The following is an 18131-nucleotide window of genomic DNA, read 5'->3' on the forward strand; positions in this document are numbered from 1 at the left end:
AAGGACGATACTACAGCAAAAGGGGGACCTATGTTAAATACAAGGTAAACATGCGATAAAAATGCACCATTCATTTTGAAAAATTGCAAAAATCTGCAAATTAAGCATATTGCATAATGTATACCAGACTTCGAAAGGGCACAACCGCCATAGAAACATGTAAGTGATCTGACCAGACCTCTCTCTGTACGTGGGGTTCATCTCACAATAAGTGCTCCTCAAAGCAGTATCTAACTTCGTGAATCACCATGCAAGAGCTAATGTGGAGGCTACCATCAACTGAATAACGTCAAGCATAGGATACACCTTGCTTTCCACAGGGAAATTTAAAAGAGAAACAAGAACGTGTGTACGTCCACCCCGTCATATTTCAATGCTTTAAAGAGTGAAGCCACTGTTGTTGTGCATTTACATTTCTAGCATTATCAAACCTTCACTTGAGGGATTACAATGAACATTGGTAGTCAGACTTACTAGATTGCTTCGTAAGATACTTAACTAAACGCGATTTGTGATTTGCCTGTTTCATATTCATTTCAAATCCTAGATAATATACATAACCAAAATGCATACATATGGAATACACAATTCTGGTTCTGCTAATATTTGCATTAAACCTACATAAGATAATTACATCTCTGTTAACCTCGCTGCAATAAAACAACATTCTCCACTCATTTGATGGTATTAAACCACTCCGTGATGATAGCTAGGTTCTCACTTTGCTCTACTGAACCTACATGCCTCTAAAACAAGCCTCGGGGTGCACCAAGCATCCCTCCAAGACATTGCATAAGCAAATCTCCTAGTCTCAACCTAGATAGACTACTTACTACCCTAGATTACATTAAAAAAATAACCTAAACTGCTAGTAGACAATGGGACACCTGTAAACGTTCGGGATGTAATCAAGTAGAAAATTATGAGAACTGGAATGCCTAGTACGATAGGGTAAAAGACACACAATTGATGGCCGGAATGCAGAACAAATCAATCTCTGTACTGGGGTGAATGTACGCCATTGTTCTGCATTCTGTCCATCAACTGTTGTTTTTGCATCTACTACAATAGGGTACCACACTGGTACTGAAGATATTACTTGTAAGGAGGATGCATCTTGTTGTGGGTGTGGAGGTAGTAGAGACAGGGCGGGATCGGACTTAATTTCAAATATACCAATCTGGGTATATGGAAGGGGGCACGCGGGCCTGTGCCGCTCATAGGATGAGTTGATGCGGTTATTTTTGAATGATTTCTTCTAGAGAAATGTTGGGGTATTATAACTACTCTACGTTTATTTGAAACCTGGGAAAGGTAGAAAAATCTGCAAAACCGATAGGCTTCCAAGAACAGATCTTCGCTCCTCAAACTTCCCCGCCTTTGACTAAGGCAGTGAAAGCAGCGGACAAGCCAGTGTGGTCTCCCAGTAATATACTTTGGTTGAGCTCGGTGCAGGCTAAAGGCTCAAGATGATGGGTGAAGGAGCAAGTAGTGGTTTAAGCATCTAGTCAAGTCTGTAAATCAAATAATGTACTTTTCTTTCTTGTTCCTTATTTATATCTTCTTGCGCCCCAAAGATCCAGGTTCAGTGTGCAGAAGACGAACCTGAGAATCAACAGCAAACGCGCCTCTTCAGTCACCTCAATGGACGTTGTTCGGGCCCCACAAAACACGCATCAACATGGCGGCTTGCGGTGTTCCGGTGAGAGCCAGAGAGCCACTGACAAAGAGAAAGGACAGAGCGTGCTGGGCATTCCCTATGGGCCATTGTAAAAGTGGCGGCCATATAAGCAGAGAAGAGGCAGTGGGAGAAATATTGTTAGATACTACCCTTGAAATGTGCGCTAAAAGTAAAATCAGTTCCAAGAGGCGGCAGTAAGGTATTTTACTTAGCATTTAACAAGTATGTTACAGAAAGCGACATAAAATCAATGTAAACAAGCATTGGCCGCGCGGCCGTGAAAGTGACACGGCTGCGTGGCCCGGGAAAGTTAAAGTGATCGCGATCAACGGAAGAAAGACAGATGGCGGCTGCGCACGTGCACGCTCACGTGCATGCAAGCTTTAGGCCACCAAAAGCATGTAGCAGCACTTTGAAAACCCACCTACTAAATGTCTCGCAGTGCAGCGCATGCGCTGGCTCAGGCGAGACCTAAAAAGGACAGGGAATAAAAACAGAGCCCGATATGGACCTGTTTCGATGCCTTCTTTTAAAAACTGCCAGTGCTCAGCACTGGCAGGAACCGGCCCACTTAAAGCCCTGGGTGTGAGTGTGTGTATGTGTGCGTGTGCTCTGCTCTCACCTCCCCTCCCCCCCACAGGTAAAAATAGCAGCCGCCACTGCAGACAACCATGGCTAGCCAAACCAATCGTGTCCTATAACACATTACCCACATCAACTCACCAGACCTCTAGGCTCGGTAACTAAAGATAATGTTCATTATTACATTTTATTTTCTCGCAATAATTACTGCAGTGATATGCAGCTGTCCTGTCTGGTTTTGCTAGGTTGTTTGGTAAAATGCTGTCTTTAGAAACACATCTGGAATGGCTTCTAATCACAGCTCCCCTGTCCCAGCCATCCCTTTGTGCAGCCGGTGGAGGTTGCCTCTCACCTTAAAGTCCACTGCATCATGCTTCATCCATAAATCGCCTGCATCCCTTCCATGCGAGAAGAACCCTTTGGACCACCACCCAAAGGCACATATTTATTTTTAAGTGCTCATTTCACATACCCTCAAAGTCATGATAAGATTATGCGCATTCATAATTTATTCGCTGACTTCAAAAGCCCTGTTCTTCAAAGCGTTGCATTGTGATAAAGGCCCCCCCCCCCCCTGGAGGCAAGGGAGTCCTCAGTGGCTGGACCCATATTCTGATCTATTTACAGTAACTTGAGAAATATTTTTGTACTAGTGCCTGGTTACCTTCTTGCTTCTAAAAAGAGAATAGTATTGGTAAATAAATCCTGCCTGATGAACGACCGACTGGATCAATCCTTATTCTGGAGAGACCATATGTCAAAGGTGGATGCAATCAATAGATACAGACAAAGAATCCTTTAAAAGGAGTGACACGTGACACAGTCACATAGAGCCCCGGTGTCAGGCACAGTCCATTTTATTTATCACCATGTGTGAAATTGTCACATTGACTAACCCAAACCGAATGTATGAGATATGGGCAACACCAACACTTAGCAGTCAATATTTTACATTTTCAACGCTGCAGCAATGACAGCTTCATTTTTATGGGCTGTCTTGGCAGCGCAGCTGTTCCAGGACAACACTTATGTGAGCAGCACTGGAGAGGGGCTTTGGTCCGCCCACATGTTGGGAGACAGGAGTACATGTTTTGATTGGGCAGAAGTTGTGTGCTTCCACAAAAAACTGCTTGTTAAACAGGAAGTTGCAGCCGGGGATCAGAATGCCCTGACACATCAGCAGCCTAGCACCAGCCCTGACACACGAGCAGCGCAGAACCAGATCTGATTCACAAGAAGCCCATCACTTGCCATGACGCGTGAACCGTCCAGAAACATGCCTGACCCATGAGCAGCTAAACTCTGACACTTCAGTAGCCCAGCACCAGCCATGACATGTGAACAGTCCAAAACCATTCCTGACCCCTGAGCAGCTCAGCCCTGACACATCAGCAGCCCTGCACCAGCCATGACACGTGAACAGTCCATAACCATGCCTGACCCATGAGCAGCTCAGGCCTGATACATCAGCAGCCCTGCACCAGCCATGACACATGTATAGTCCAGAACCATGCCTGACCCAGGAGCAGCTCAGCCCTGGCACATCAGCAGCACCAGCCATGACACGTGAACAGTCCAGAACCATGCCTGACCCAGAAGCAGCTAAACCCTGACACATCAGCAGCCCAGCACCAGCCCTGACACATGTACAGTCCAGAACCATGCCTGACCCATGACCAGCTCAGACCTGACACATCAGCAGCCCTGCACCAGCAATGACTCGTGAACAGTCCAGAACCATGCATGGCCCACGAGCAGCTCAGGCCTGACACATCAGCAGCCCAGCACCAGCCATGACACCTGTACAGTCCAGAACCATGTCTGACCCAGGAGCAGCCCAGCCCTAACACATCAGCAGCCCAGCACCGGCCATGACACGTGAACAGTCCAGAACCATGTCTGACCCATGAGCAGCTCAGCCCTGACACATCAGCAGCCCAGCACCAGCCATGACATGTGAACAGTCCATAACCATGCCTGACCCATGAGCAGCTCAGCCCTGACACATCAGCAGCCCAGCACCAGCCATGACACGTAAACAGTCCAGAACCATGTCTGACCCATGAGCAGCTCAGCCCTGACACATCAGCAGCCCAGCACCGGCCATGACACGTGAACAGTCCAGAACCATGTCTGACCCATGAGCAGCTCAGCCCTGACACATCAGCAGCCCAGCACCAGCCATGACATGTGAACAGTCCATAACCATGCCTGACCCAGGAGCAGCTCAGCCCTGACACATCAGCAGCCCTGCGCCAGCTATGACACATGTATAGTACAGAACCATGCCTGACCCAGGAGCAGCTAAACCCTCACACATCAACAGCCCCACACCAGCCCTGACACATGAGCAGGCCAGCACCAGCCATGACACATGAGCAGGCAGGCTCTAAACAGGGCCCAGAGCATGTTGGGCCAGACACTTAAAACCATCTTCTTGAGCGCTCCCAAGAACTGGAAATCCTTTCTGTTCATTACCCTTCACACTGGTCATGCTGCTTACAAATCTTGAGCTCTTTCCTAACCTTACAGGGCAATTTTCCACCAATATAAGGATCCTGTAGCCCTTTTAACCTGAAGTGATTTTCTATTTATATTTGTCCATTTGTATGTTGTCCCCTTTGCTTGCTGTACATTACGCTCATATGAAAACACTTCATCACATGGTGAAATTCACAATTAAAAACATGGGAATATCAGGACCATCCATTGCTGATATTATGGTATGTTAAGTGAGTTTATATTTTGCGTGCGACTCACTTTGAAAGGAGTATCTTGGCGCTCCATGGAACAAAAAGGAAAGGTAAACATTCAGAAGAGCCAGGTTTCAGCATCTTCCAAAATCAGAACAAGATCGAACATGCAGAGGAAGACTGTTCCAATGATAATCCAGGCGACTCATAATGAGGGCCTGGATCAAAGTTCTCTTAGACCTCATTGGAAACCACTGGAACATTTCTTTAAGCAACCGCAAAGTGGCATAGATAAGCCATGAATAACCAATGTTTATTTATGACCATAAATCACAAGGTAAAAGATAATAAATGAAAATGAATGAGCTGAAGCTGCAATATGCAGAGTAATATAGTGGTCATCAGCATAACATATTTACTAGGGGCGGGCAGAGAACTCCACTCCACCAGCGGAGTGTACGGAGATTTGCCTACTCCGCGCTCTGCTGAGAACGTGGAGTAAAGGGCAAAACTCCTACTCCGCAGCGGAGCGGAGTTAGCCAGCCACCCCTCCCCCCCGCCCGTTCCCTGCTTCTGAACCTAGCCAGGTCAGGTGACCCTGCCCTGCCCTGGCCCCAATGGACCCCCGTCCCCAGCACCCGGACTCTCGGCTGGCTTGCAGGACCGGGTGGTTCCCATACCCCAGGGCCTGCCGGATGGAGCTCAAGCCCAGGGCCCGGTCCCGGCTTCCGAACCCTAGGCCAGGCTGGGGAGAGCCTCCCCGGGCCCAGATAGACCCCCTGTCCCCAGCGCCCGGATCCTCGACTGGCTTGCAGGACGGGGGGCTCCCACACCCCAGGGCCTGCCGGACGGAGCTCAAGCATTGATCTCGGTGCCTGCTACCGAATCCAGCCAGGCCGGGAAGAGCCTCCCCGGGCCCTGATGGACCCCCCTGGGTGGCACAAGACATCAACAAGTTGCTGCCATCCCAGACCGGGCCCAGGAATCCCCTGCTCAGGGCTTCTCCAAGCTCTCAAGGGGCTCCAGCTCTGGTTCGGCCCCCCTTTCACGCAGGGCTGGCCTCCTGCTGATCCGTGCCCCCGAGACAGCAGGGAGCTAGGCCGTCCTCCCCGCTCTGCAGCCTCCCTGCCCTGGCTACTGACTGTCACCCCCCACACTCAGGCCCTTGTGCATCAGGGTGCTGACTCGGGCAGGTGTGCCTTCCACGTTCCCGGAGCCCGTGGGCAGCAACCAAGGAGGGTTAAGCCCAGGCCTCTTCCTTTCCCAGCCGGCTTGCCTGGGGAGCCCATTTTCCTTGACTATTAAGCCCCCACATAGTGGGGGCTTACAGAACCCTGGAGAAGGACAAAAGTTGGAGGCAGCCTGGCCGGCCCGCAGGCCCATCTGGTCATCCGGCCCACAGGGCCATCCGGTCGCCCGGCCCGCAGGGCCATCTGGTCACCCAGCCCGCAGGGCCATCTGGTCGTGCAGCCAGGCGACCAGATGGCCCGGGACGACCCAGCGCAAAGATGGCCTGAGACAGCTGAACCCAGTCGCCCTTGCAGTCTGATGACGGCAAGGGTGGCCAGGTGCTCCGAGGCCGCTGCTCTGGAGGCTCCTTCCCTGGGGCTGCTCGCCTCCCTGCTCGACTTGCGTGGGAGCAGTGGGAAGGGGGGAGGCTTCTGTCCTCCCTGAGCTCACCTTAGGACACCTGCGTTATCGTTTGACAGGTGTACCGCACCAGTCAAACTCCCCACCTGCCATTGTCCCTGGAGCAGGTTACGCCTGGTGGGAGCCAGGCGCTTGAAGCCAGAAGTGAGAGCCCCATGGGGTTTGTCCCCCACCTCACCGGGTAAGAGAAAAACCGATAAGAGTAGTGGTATTTCACCGGCAGCCCGAGGGCCTCCCACTTATCCTACACCTCTCATGTCTCTTCACAGTGCCAGACTAGAGTCAAGCTCAACAGGCCTTCTTTCCTCGTTGATTCCGCCAAGCCTGTTCCCTTTGCTGTGGTTTTGCTAGATAGTAGGTAGGGACAGTGGGAATCTCGTTCATCCATTCCTGCACGTCACTTATCAGATGACGAGGCATTTGGCTATTTCTGTGCTGGGGCTAGGGGGGCATCCTGGTCCATCTGGCTGCGGACCGCTAGGCCGAGAGAGGATCTCGTCCTGGGACCATGGTGGAGTAGGGGGACGGAGCCTGGTCCCCTGGGCCCGGCCAGAGGTCCCAGGCTGACAGGCGCAGGGGAGGCCTCCCCAAGGCTCACGTCCCAGGGGCCCTGCCACGCGGCAGGCCCAAGGACAGAGCCCGGGGTAGGTAGGGCACCCTCCACCCCAGGGCCACCAAGGGTCCCTGCCGGAGCTCCTGAACCCAAGCCGAGCTGGGGAACGCCCGACAGGCCCCGGGCCCATGGCGGAGCGGAGGACGGAGCCCAGTGTAGGGAGCGCCCGTCCAGAGCTCTCAGGCCCGGATGCCCAAGGAAGGAGCGCCTGGGCCCAATAGAGCCCGTCCTGGGCCCTTTGCCACGCGGCGGGCAGGAGGACGGAGCCCCGGACAGGGAGGGGGAGGTATTTGCCTGGCCCTAGCCCATCTGGTCGCTGGCTGAGAGCCCCCAGCCTGCGGGGGTACCGGCGTACACTGTCCCTAGTAATCCGGAGGAAGGGTAGCACCTTTTCTGGTAACCCGTGCACACCGAATGACAAAGGGGACCCAAGGCGTGGAGGCAGCAGACCTCCCGGAGCTCTGGCTGGGATCGGGGAGGCAAACGAGCCCTCATCGGGACTTCCAAGGCAGCCCGGCCATCTGGTCGCCCCATTGAAAAGCATTACTCGCGACCAGATGGCCAAGGAGGTAAAGGCAGAACCAGATGGCCGGACCAGAAGGGCGCCCATCAGCCCTCCCTGTGCCTTAAAGGAAGGGCTCCCGCCTGCCCTTGGAGGGATCGGGGGTTCTGGTTCCTGGGGGCTCATCAGAGCCCTTAGCTAGGTCTTGGGCACTGGGCTGTGAGCGGGGCCCCAACGGAACTCTGACCCTCTGCCCGCAGGCACGTTGACATGCAGGCAAAGCAGGGGAGGCCTGTCCTGACCCGATCTACCCCCGTGACCGGCAGATGGACCCTCTGCAGCCCTCAAGACAGGGGCTCCTGCACCCCAGGCCCTGCTCGAAGCCCAGGCCCCGGGCCCGGTCCCTGCTTCTCAACCCAGCCAGGCCGGGGGCATCTGGGAGGGACACGGGCACACGGGCCCTCAGCTGGCTGCAGGATGTGGGCTCCCACACCCCGGGGACCACCAGAGCCCAGGCCCCGGCCCTGCTTCTGTGGGGGCGGGTGGCGTAGCGGAGTTCCACTGAGTTTTTTCATAACTCCGTGGAACTCCGCGTAGTGGAGTAAGACTATAATGATTACCTAATAGCAATCGCAATTAGGTAATTGCTATTAGGTAATACCACTCCATGCGTTCCTATGGGCCTAAAGGCCCATAGGTGCTACTGGTTTTGCATTACCTAATTTGTGATTACCTAAGAATGCAGGAGCCTCATTGATCAAGGACATTTGTATCCACACCATAGTTTTAATCCACGGACCTCATTGATCAAGGACATTTTTTACCAACTCCATAGTTTTAATCTACAACCCATTTTCCTCCAAAGACAGCAAACATATGTTGGATCGCTGGAGCAGCATCCTCATCAGGCTGGAAACATAAAATGCAGGAAGGTGTCAAGAAGCCAAGATGTTTCTCGCTACAGCCCTAGGATCTGGAACTCTCGCTTCAGTCAGATATGGCAATCTTTCTCACTCCTGCCATATGGAAGGAACTGAAGACCCTGCCCTTCTAGAAAAACCTCATTCATGAATAAACTTCCTGATTATAAAACTCAGCTAGTAATTTCATTTGTCCTGCATACACTCACGTCCTCATTCCCCATCCTTTCACCTCCACTGTGGTCTTCTTAATAACTCATCCTTTATAATCAGTGGCGGCTCCTCTGCTAAGGCGGAGGAGCGTCGGCGCACTGCCAGGAGCAGCAAAGGAAGGAAAAAATAAAATGATAATAACGGAATGTTATTAATATTTTTTTTTCCTCCTGCTGCAGCAGTGCATGAAGGGGTGGGGCAGAGCTGCAGGGGATGAGTGGTACAACACTCCTGTGTGCAATGACTGTTTGTTCGGCCATCTCGGGCCGCCCAAAACAGTCAAGTGCACTCCCCTGTTCTCCATGCAGGCTGCATTACAGCCTGCATGGAGAACATGCCAACCCCTACAGCCCCTGCCTGAGTGCTGTGTCACAGCGCTCAGACCAATCACAACAGTGCATTGCAGCAATGTGATTGGCTTAGGGGTGGGAGGCTGGCTGCCTGCTTCCTGTTCCAACCTGGACTCAGACACAGGGGAGTAGGAGAGAAGACGTGGGTCCCGGCGGCGGTGGCAGCAAGGTAAATTTAATTTTTTATTGAAAAGCAAGTTGTGAGACCCCCCCCCCCATCTTCCCCCCACCCGCGAGCCATGCTGGCCACCCCTGTTTATAATGCGCTCTGTTGCCTTCTAGCTAGGTTTGCACTATATAAACTCTCCATATATACATTCATAAAAGTTTATACTAAAGTTCTAAATTTTGATTAAATCAGCTAATGGACAGGTAAAATTGGCAATGCGTAACTGTGTTCATCAGTCTAGTATCTGCACAATGCCATGAAGGCTACTTCTCAAATTCATGTGCCAGTCTGGTCAACAAACTGAACTTGCATCCACAAAACACAGATACTCCACAGTCTGGATTCACCATTTCATTTGATAAAAGTATTGTCTGCCTAATCCATTCCTGGTCCATGCATGTGGATGCAATCTGTGTTAAAGTGTCTGACCCTAAGGACAATGCACCCTACTAAGCTGGGAGAGGCACCTGTCCTTACCGTTGATTCTTTCGTGTTAGTCTCCTCTGAGGCGGACTTGGCTACCTTCTGAATGATTGGTGCAATGTTTGTTGGACCATAAAGTTGCAGCTTTGGAAGACAGTTCTGATAGGCTTCAACAACTCCTTGAATTCCTTGAGAAAGATAGAAGAACACAGATACAGTACAGTGAAGCTGAATTTATATACAAAGCCGCATACATCACCACTTCTCACATTGCCCTGATATTGTCTCTGTGACCTCACATTTCAGACTACACACGGACATTTATCATCAACATATCAGAGGCGACTAGTGTGATATTAGACACTATTTGAGCCCCTCCATGTCAACATAGGGTTGACTCATTGACTCACTCATCCTTAGGAACTCAACAGCCTCCTACTTACTGTTGATGGGGCAGGGAATGGGAATGAGGGGAAACTTCTGAAAATAAAGATGACCATAAGAGTTCAGTGCCTTCATGGTCCCTGAGATAAGAGGTCAGAAGCATAGTGGGCAAGCAAGTGGTAGCAGCTTCAACCTCTGATTAGTCCATGTGATGTTCATGAAACAGCTTCTCAGTTACATTTTCTGGGGTTGTCAATATGCGCACTAATTACAATTTATTTTCCCATGCTGACCTCCCTTGTCATCATCAATGTCAAAAAGGGTTTATCTGCAAAACAGTCTGCTCTTTGGGTTAAGAAAGCCAAGCTTGCTTGTGGGTTTTACAAGCAAGTCTTGGTGCATGAACCGTGGCTCGTGCTAACAGTCTTTAACAGAGATATAAACAATAGTTACTGGACTGTGAGATCTTCTGACATCTGGCTCTTGAGGCTCCTGAAGACATAACTAATTAGTGCAAGGGTTTGTGGAATTATGACAGCTTGTCTCATCCCCCTGACCCCAATTAAACCTGCAGAACATCACTGAGTGCCCTTGATTTCATTGTTGGCTTCTTTGTATTGGACTCGCTCTGTACCCAGACTAATCACTGACTTTGCTAACTTGAAACGATTAGGAGTTTTCCAATTGTTACTACAATATGCTAAGGAACAACTATTGCTACCGGCATGCAGTGCATTACAAGTCAACGAGAGCCTGCTCCATGCAGATGATCAGTATTTGATAGATTTACACACAGTGAATACAAATTGGAATCATGTACATAGTCAGAATGTGTCCTTATAAACCAGTAGACAGGCATTGAGCACTCCTGTCTTAACACATCACATTATGCAAAATGGAGTACCAAAAATAGCTCTTGTTATTGGTCAGACAGATTGATGGAATCCCACAGCAGAGGGCTCAAATACACCAATAACACTTAGAAAAGAAAAGGGAAGCTATGGAGTGGATGAGCATCTTAGTGGCTATCAGGTTGATTGTGGTGTGTTGCTTATGGCTTCTCTGTAGTCTAGTGGAGGCAGTCACTAGTGTGGTAGGGATCATGCTGTCAGTGCTATTGTAGAGAAGGCATGTTAGCAATGTAATCGTCTTCAAGCTATCACTAATGTGATAGCAATTTGACTGTTTGTGGCCTGTGTGATATATGAGTCAGTGTGTCTGTACTGTCATGGGTGTCAGTGTCAAGTGCAGCTTTTCTTAGCATTGATGACGGATGTTTCTTGACATGATCAAAAGGCCGCCACTTTGGTTTTCCAACTCCAGTCCAGAGTTGAAAACAGGAGTAAGAGGATGTAACTGATAATCAGTCTTAAGAAAACTTCAGTTCCTTAAAAGGAAAAAATGGGAAGCAGAAAAAACCCCTTAAGATAACCAGGCACATCAATACAGGAAGGCAACAGAAGATCAGAAGAAAGAGGGAAAGTAACAGGATCACTGGCAGTGAACTGGAGAGAGAAACAAGTAGAAGAACGATGATGCACGGTGTCCTGTGCCCTGTTCTTTGCCCACTCATACGCTAAGGAAGAAGAATTATCGGAAACAGGAAATTGTTAAGCAGAGAGTTACACTCCACCATGATAGACTGGGCTTCACATCCAACAAATGGTGATACTGTCAGTGTAATTCCAGACATGGATCCCAGCTTTATTAGAAAAAAGGATTTGGGTTCTTCTGTAGCAAAGAATGGAAAGTTCTAAAAGGGCAAGGCCATTCATCCACTGTTCCTATACTGACCCTCGATGTTGAATGATCTAAAATGCCAACACAAAGCAGGGAGCGGATCTGAAGGTAATGCAATTAACATACCTTCCACCCAGACCTGTAGATGGCAGTGAGTGGAAAAAGCCCTGCACTGAGTGAGAAAACCTTCTAGGTTAATAGGAGACTGCTCTTGAGATCTGTCAAACAGACTGCATAACACTGCAATTGAGCTAGTGGAGCATTTAGCTAAAACACCTCTTAGGTCCCAATTTCGTGATGGTTAGTCTGTCTAGTAAGCGTCCTGCTGCCACTTATGTAGTATGCAGTAGGTCTGTCTGCCTGTTGCTTGGTGGTGATTAGACTTGTGTGTCTACCGTTTGTTTTGAGATGACCCTTGTATTGTAGAAACACTTTGGCCGCAGTGTGCCAGTCAACTTGCAGTCAGTGGTGTTGTAGGACTAAAAGGGAAACAGCCTTTAGCTCGCATGCTTTACATCACATGGCATTACAACGCGGTCATTACAACCACCACGTTGTTACAACGCGAACCATTACATCGCAAGTCGTTACAATGACCTGCTATAGGGGGTGGAAGGTGTTGGATTTGCATTCCAACACCTTCCCTCCTGTTGCACAAACTGGAGTAGGAATAGTAAATGATACTATTCCTAAGTCTAGCGCACCCCCTACAACTAGTCGTTGAAATGACTTGTGATATAATGGCATGCGATGTAAAGCATGCATAGTAAAGGTAAATATTCGACTAAAAGCCTTGATGTAAGGCAACAATGTGCACCGTCAGTCGTGGACTCGCATTCTGCTTCTCAGCGGTGCAGTGGGCATCACGCGGGCTTTAGTGTGGCGGGGGACGGGAATCATGAGATCAGTGACGCGGAAGGAGTGGATTAGCCTGGGCTGGTTTGAGGTACCTTCTCTTAGGAGGTGTTGTCATCAATGAGCCACTAGCAGTTTCATGAAGGTGAGCCTGTCTCTGCTAGAACTGAGAGCAGTCTGCCATTAGTGTGAGAGGGTCAGGTTTCTATAGTGGGCCTGGGACCAGCTCCCAGTAGCATGTTGGTTATCAGCAATATGGAGGTCTAGTTTGGACTTGTCCGTCTAGAGTCATAATGCTATCAGCTGGGTGCTGGGACCAGTTTTTTTGTCAGCATCATGCTTGCTTATTTCAGATTAGTCAATCCATAAAGCACACAATATAAACAAAGATAATACAACACTGTAACAGTTACATGAAATGTATAGTGCCATCCATCACATGCATACATGTGGTAGAGGAAACACAGTTGATCACTAGCTTGAAACAACTAGATAATGGTCCACCCTCAGGCTCTTTAAAGATGCTGGCATAAAAAGACCACGGTGTCCTTGAATCAACCATCGCATGCATAATGCCAGTGCTATTATTAATTAAAAGGAAGTTAATATAATGACTTAAGGCAACTAGATTGAAAGAAAAAGCCTCTTTAAGCTTATTAAACACATTAACAAGCGGAATCCGTAAAATTCTTCAGTTCATAAAATACATTAAAATAAGTAAAACAGCGGCACAATCCAGTAGAAGTCAGATGAAGTGCAAGTGTAAAGAGACAAGACAGAGATATTCAAGGATCATGCCGATTAACAACTACTGCTAAGTAGGTGTCATTGCTTGCTACAGGTAATGCGGTTGCAACTAAACCAAGCAGCATGTAGAAATTTCGTCACCGCATTAAGAATCGAGGGCCAGATGTACGACCCATTTTTACATGCGCAAACGAGTTTGCGACCTGCTTGCGCATGCAAAAAACTACAGGGCCATGTACAAAGCCTATTTAGCGAGTCGCAATTTATTTGCGACTCGCTACATAGGTTTTGTGTCTCGCAATCAGGAAAGGGCGTCCCTTCCTATTTGCGACTCACAACCCTATGTAAGAAGGTTTTGCGACTGCAATTGCAATTTACCAAAGAGGGTAGTGTGTACTTTCGAAGTGTAGACAGATCGGGTAGAAAGTGGGGAATTTCTCCTTTTGAATATAGTGCCCTCACACACCCTTTCGAGTGTCTTGCTTCATCATGGGGCGTTGCTCCTCGTGGGGGTGGCGCTGCAGTCCCCCACGGGCCCCGCAAGAGGGCTCTTTGTCGGAGATCTTTTGTTCGGAGACGCCGCAGTTGTGCATGGGGGTGTGTGGGCCTATCTAAAAGGTGGTGAGTGGTGTGTTTAAAAATTACCGGATAAAGTATTTGACCTTTATTCGCAACTCTACCTAGTAAAGGTTAAAATGGTGATCCTGGAGCTCCTCTTGGAAAAGAAATAAAGAGGGCAGATGTGATGATTACTGCTGCTCTCAGGAAAGTGCATGTGAGTCCTAATAAAAATTGGTCAACATGTTTCGCGCTTCAAGGTGGGTCCTTAAGGGATCCCGATGCGCTTCGTCAGGACCGAACTATAAGTGAATGAAACAATAGTGAATGAAGGGGAACAGGTTTCAAAAGAGGGTTCTGTGTTGTAAACCTGTGATACCTCAATAATAGGTAAATGCAGCGTCCTCGCGCTGGTAGGTAGTCCTTCTTGTATGGATAACCTTTACCCAACCTGGATGGGGTAGAAATACACAAAGAAAGACACACAAATGGATAGGGGAGAGAGAAAAATAAAACATAACATCTGGTAAACAGGATCTATTGTGATCGCACTGTAACCCAGCATGAGCAGTAAAGTAAAATCCATGCTTCACAATGATTGCATGCAAGTACAGGTAACTAGTGTTGGAACCGTATTCAACATCATGCTTTAGACCGCTATGGTGGGGTGCGAGTAATATTGGGTCTGTTAACAATACTCGAGTGCCACCAATGAGTATACAACAACCTGTGTAAAGGGACTAATAACGGTCATGACGTGAAATTGGAATGCTATTGATTGTGATGTTCTTTTCCAAGTATAGAGCTACATGATTCAGCCTACCCTGAAAGTATAGGGAATGGGCTCCATCAGCAGCGCGGAGTAGGCAAAAAGAGAAACTGGATAAGGGAAACAAAGATTATCAATGGTGTCGATAGACTGACATCAGAAACAGAGCGAATAAGCTCACCTCATTGGATTCGAGTGAATACTCATGGGTGCTCTTTCGCCAAGGGTGAAGTGACCTACCCCTCCTCCGAACAATGCTGGGATGGACGAGGGAAGCTTCGAAGCCCCGTTTATAAGTACGTTGATTCGTGGTTGTTAGTTCCGGGTGGGGGCGGTCCCGGGACACTGAATGATGACGTCATGACGTAGCGTCATGCGTAGTCAAGGTGATTCTGGGTTCCGCCGGACCGTATTGGTCGTTATGTGATTTGTCAGTCCTGGTAACCATGGGGATTGTTCATGACGTGGTATTGTTGAACATTCGGTTGTTATAGAGACCGGGGGTGTGTCTGGCAGGGAGAAGTGGTTGCACACGTCGCGGATGTCAAAACAAGTTCCCGGCATGTGAGTGAGGCCAAGTAGAATCTGTATGGTGTCTTTTTAAGATGGGGGAGTTTGTTATTGTGCCATGTGGATTCTAACACAGAGTACTCTAATATGAACCGTTTTTGGTGATCATAAAGGGTTTTTCATCTATAGTTTCTGAATAAAGCATAGGAGTGTTCAAACATGGTTAGTGTCATTGAGGATCGTGATTTCTGCAATTAGAACAATATCTCAAGATATGGATCCTTATAAGATGGGTGGAATGGAATGATGGTGTCATATCAGCTCGACCCATGGAATTTCATCATTCAAGCCCCTGGTGTCACATCCCAATCTGTGGACCCATCGTTGTTCCTGTCTGAACAGAGTTCGTTTTGTCCAGTTAGGATTGGAGACGATGATGGTCCATCTTAAGCTATTCGCCGTGTGTCCTTGTTCTGCGAAATGTGTCAATAATTTCGTGTTTGTTTTGCCTCGTCTTATGGTACTTTTGTGCTCCCCTATACGAATCTTCGCTGCTCTTGTGGTCATACCCACATATCTCATGTTGCAAGGGCAGACGATGGTATAGACACAGTTGGTCGTGTTGCAATTCGTGTGTCTTGTTTGGCGCCAAGGTGTATCGAGGCCCAAGTCGATTTCTTTTGAAACCATGGTCTCAGCACATGTGGAACAAGAGCCACACGGATAATGGCCTACTACTGGTGGTAAGGACCAGAGTGTTGTTTGTGGTGTGGTTTGTGGTTTTGGCCTAGTGTGTACCAGGTGGTCTCTCAAGTTCTGCGTTCGTCTAAATGCGAACAAAGGTGGTGGGCCAGGGTCAAATGATCCCGAATTCAGTATAGACCAATGTTTTTTGATGGCCTTTCGTACATTGTTGGAACTGGGAGTGAAGGTTGTTACACAAGTAATAGTGTCTAATGCAGGTTTTTCTTTTATTTCAAGGAGAGATTCCCTGGGGCTGTTCCTGGCTCTCTTATGAGCTTGGCGGATGATGTTTTTGGGGTATTTACGTTGAGCCAGATTGTTACTGAGAAGATCAGACTGTATCTCAAATTCCTTTCTGGTGTCACAATTCCTCCGCAGGCGTAGGAATTGGCCAACTGGAAGGTTATTTCTGAGTGCTCTAGGGTGGTGACTGTCATAGATCAGGAGATTGTTCCTGTCTGTCGGCTTCTTGTAGTTGGTCGTGTGTAGGCAACCATTTTCCAATGATATAAGGAGATCCAGAAAGGGAATTTTTTGGCGTGATCTTGTGCTGGTAAATTTCAAATAAGGGTTGAGAGTGTTAACCCAATTGCAGAATTCCATGCACTGTTCTTCAGTCCCTCGCCAAAATAGAATGACATCGTCAATGTAACGACGCCATAAAAGAATGTGTTCATTAAAGGGGTTGTTCTCTCCTAGAATGTGTTGTTCCTCAAAATGAGCCATGTAAAGGCATGCCAGACTCGGCGCGAATGTGCTTCCCATGCTCGTGCCTTGTATCTGGTGGAATAGTTGGGATTTGAAGGCAAAGAAATTTTCTTTCAGAGCGAGGGAAGCACATTCGCAAATGAATGGAATAGGGGTGATGTAAGGCCAAGGGTTGATGTTTCTGAGGGTGTCCTCTAATACTTCCAATGTGGCATCCTGTGGTATGATATGAAAATTTCTTTGCCTTCAAATCCCAACTATTCCACCAGATACAAGGCACGAGCATGGGAAGCACATTCGCGCCGAGTCTGGCATGCCTTTACATGGCTCATTTTGAGGAACAACACATTCTAGGAGAGAACAACCCCTTTAATGAACACATTCATTTATGGCGTCGTTACATTGACGATGTCATTCTATTTTGGCGAGGGACTGAAGAACAGTGCATGGAATTCTGCAATTGGGTTAACACTCTCAACCCTTATTTGAAATTTACCAGCACAAGATCACGCCAAAAAATTCCCTTTCTGGATCTCCTTATATCATTGGAAAATGGTTGCCTACACACGACCAACTACAAGAAGCCGACAGACAGGAACAATCTCCTGATCTATGACAGTCACCACCCTAGAGCACTCAGAAATAACCTTCCAGTTGGCCAATTCCTACGCATGCGGAGGAATTGTGACACCAGAAAGGAATTTGAGATACAGTCTGATCTTCTCAGTAACAATCTGGCTCAACGTAAATACCCCAAAAACATCATCCGCCAAGCTCATAAGAGAGCCAGGAACAGCCCCAGGGAATCTCTCCTTGAAATAAAAGAAAAACCTGCATTAGACACTATTACTTGTGTAACAACCTTCACTCCCAGTTCCAACAATGTACGAAAGGCCATCAAAAAACATTGGTCTATACTGAATTCGGGATCATTTGACCCTGGCCCACCACCTTTGTTCGCATTTAGACGAACGCAGAACTTGAGAGACCACCTGGTACACACTAGGCCAAAACCACAAACCACACCACAAACAACACTCTGGTCCTTACCACCAGTAGTAGGCCATTATCCGTGTGGCTCTTGTTCCACATGTGCTGAGACCATGGTTTCAAAAGAAATCGACTTGGGCCTCGATACACCTTGGCGCCAAACAAGACACACGAATTGCAACACGACCAACTGTGTCTATACCATCGTCTGCCCTTGCAACATGAGATATGTGGGTATGACCACAAGAGCAGCGAAGATTCGTATAGGGGAGCACAAAAGTACCATAAGACGAGGCAAAACAAACACGAAATTATTGACACATTTCGCAG

At 48.3% G+C, this 18131-nt stretch overlaps 1 protein-coding gene across 2 annotated transcripts in view; it reads right to left on the reverse strand.

The window, feature by feature from the left end:
- CPNE4 (copine 4) overlaps nucleotides 1-18131 on the reverse strand; it is a 1366646-nt gene that overhangs the window by 106456 nt on the left and 1242059 nt on the right. For both annotated transcript variants that reach the window (XM_085630665.1, XM_085630664.1), the window contains exon 14: nucleotides 9851-9984. In XM_085630665.1, coding sequence (XP_085486791.1) covers nucleotides 9851-9984 — 134 coding nt within the window. The remainder of the gene's footprint in view (nucleotides 1-9850; nucleotides 9985-18131) is intronic.

The sequence above is a fragment of the Triturus cristatus genome, chromosome 10 (assembly GCF_964204655.1).
Source record: "Triturus cristatus chromosome 10, aTriCri1.1, whole genome shotgun sequence".
NCBI lineage: Eukaryota > Metazoa > Chordata > Amphibia > Caudata > Salamandridae > Triturus > Triturus cristatus.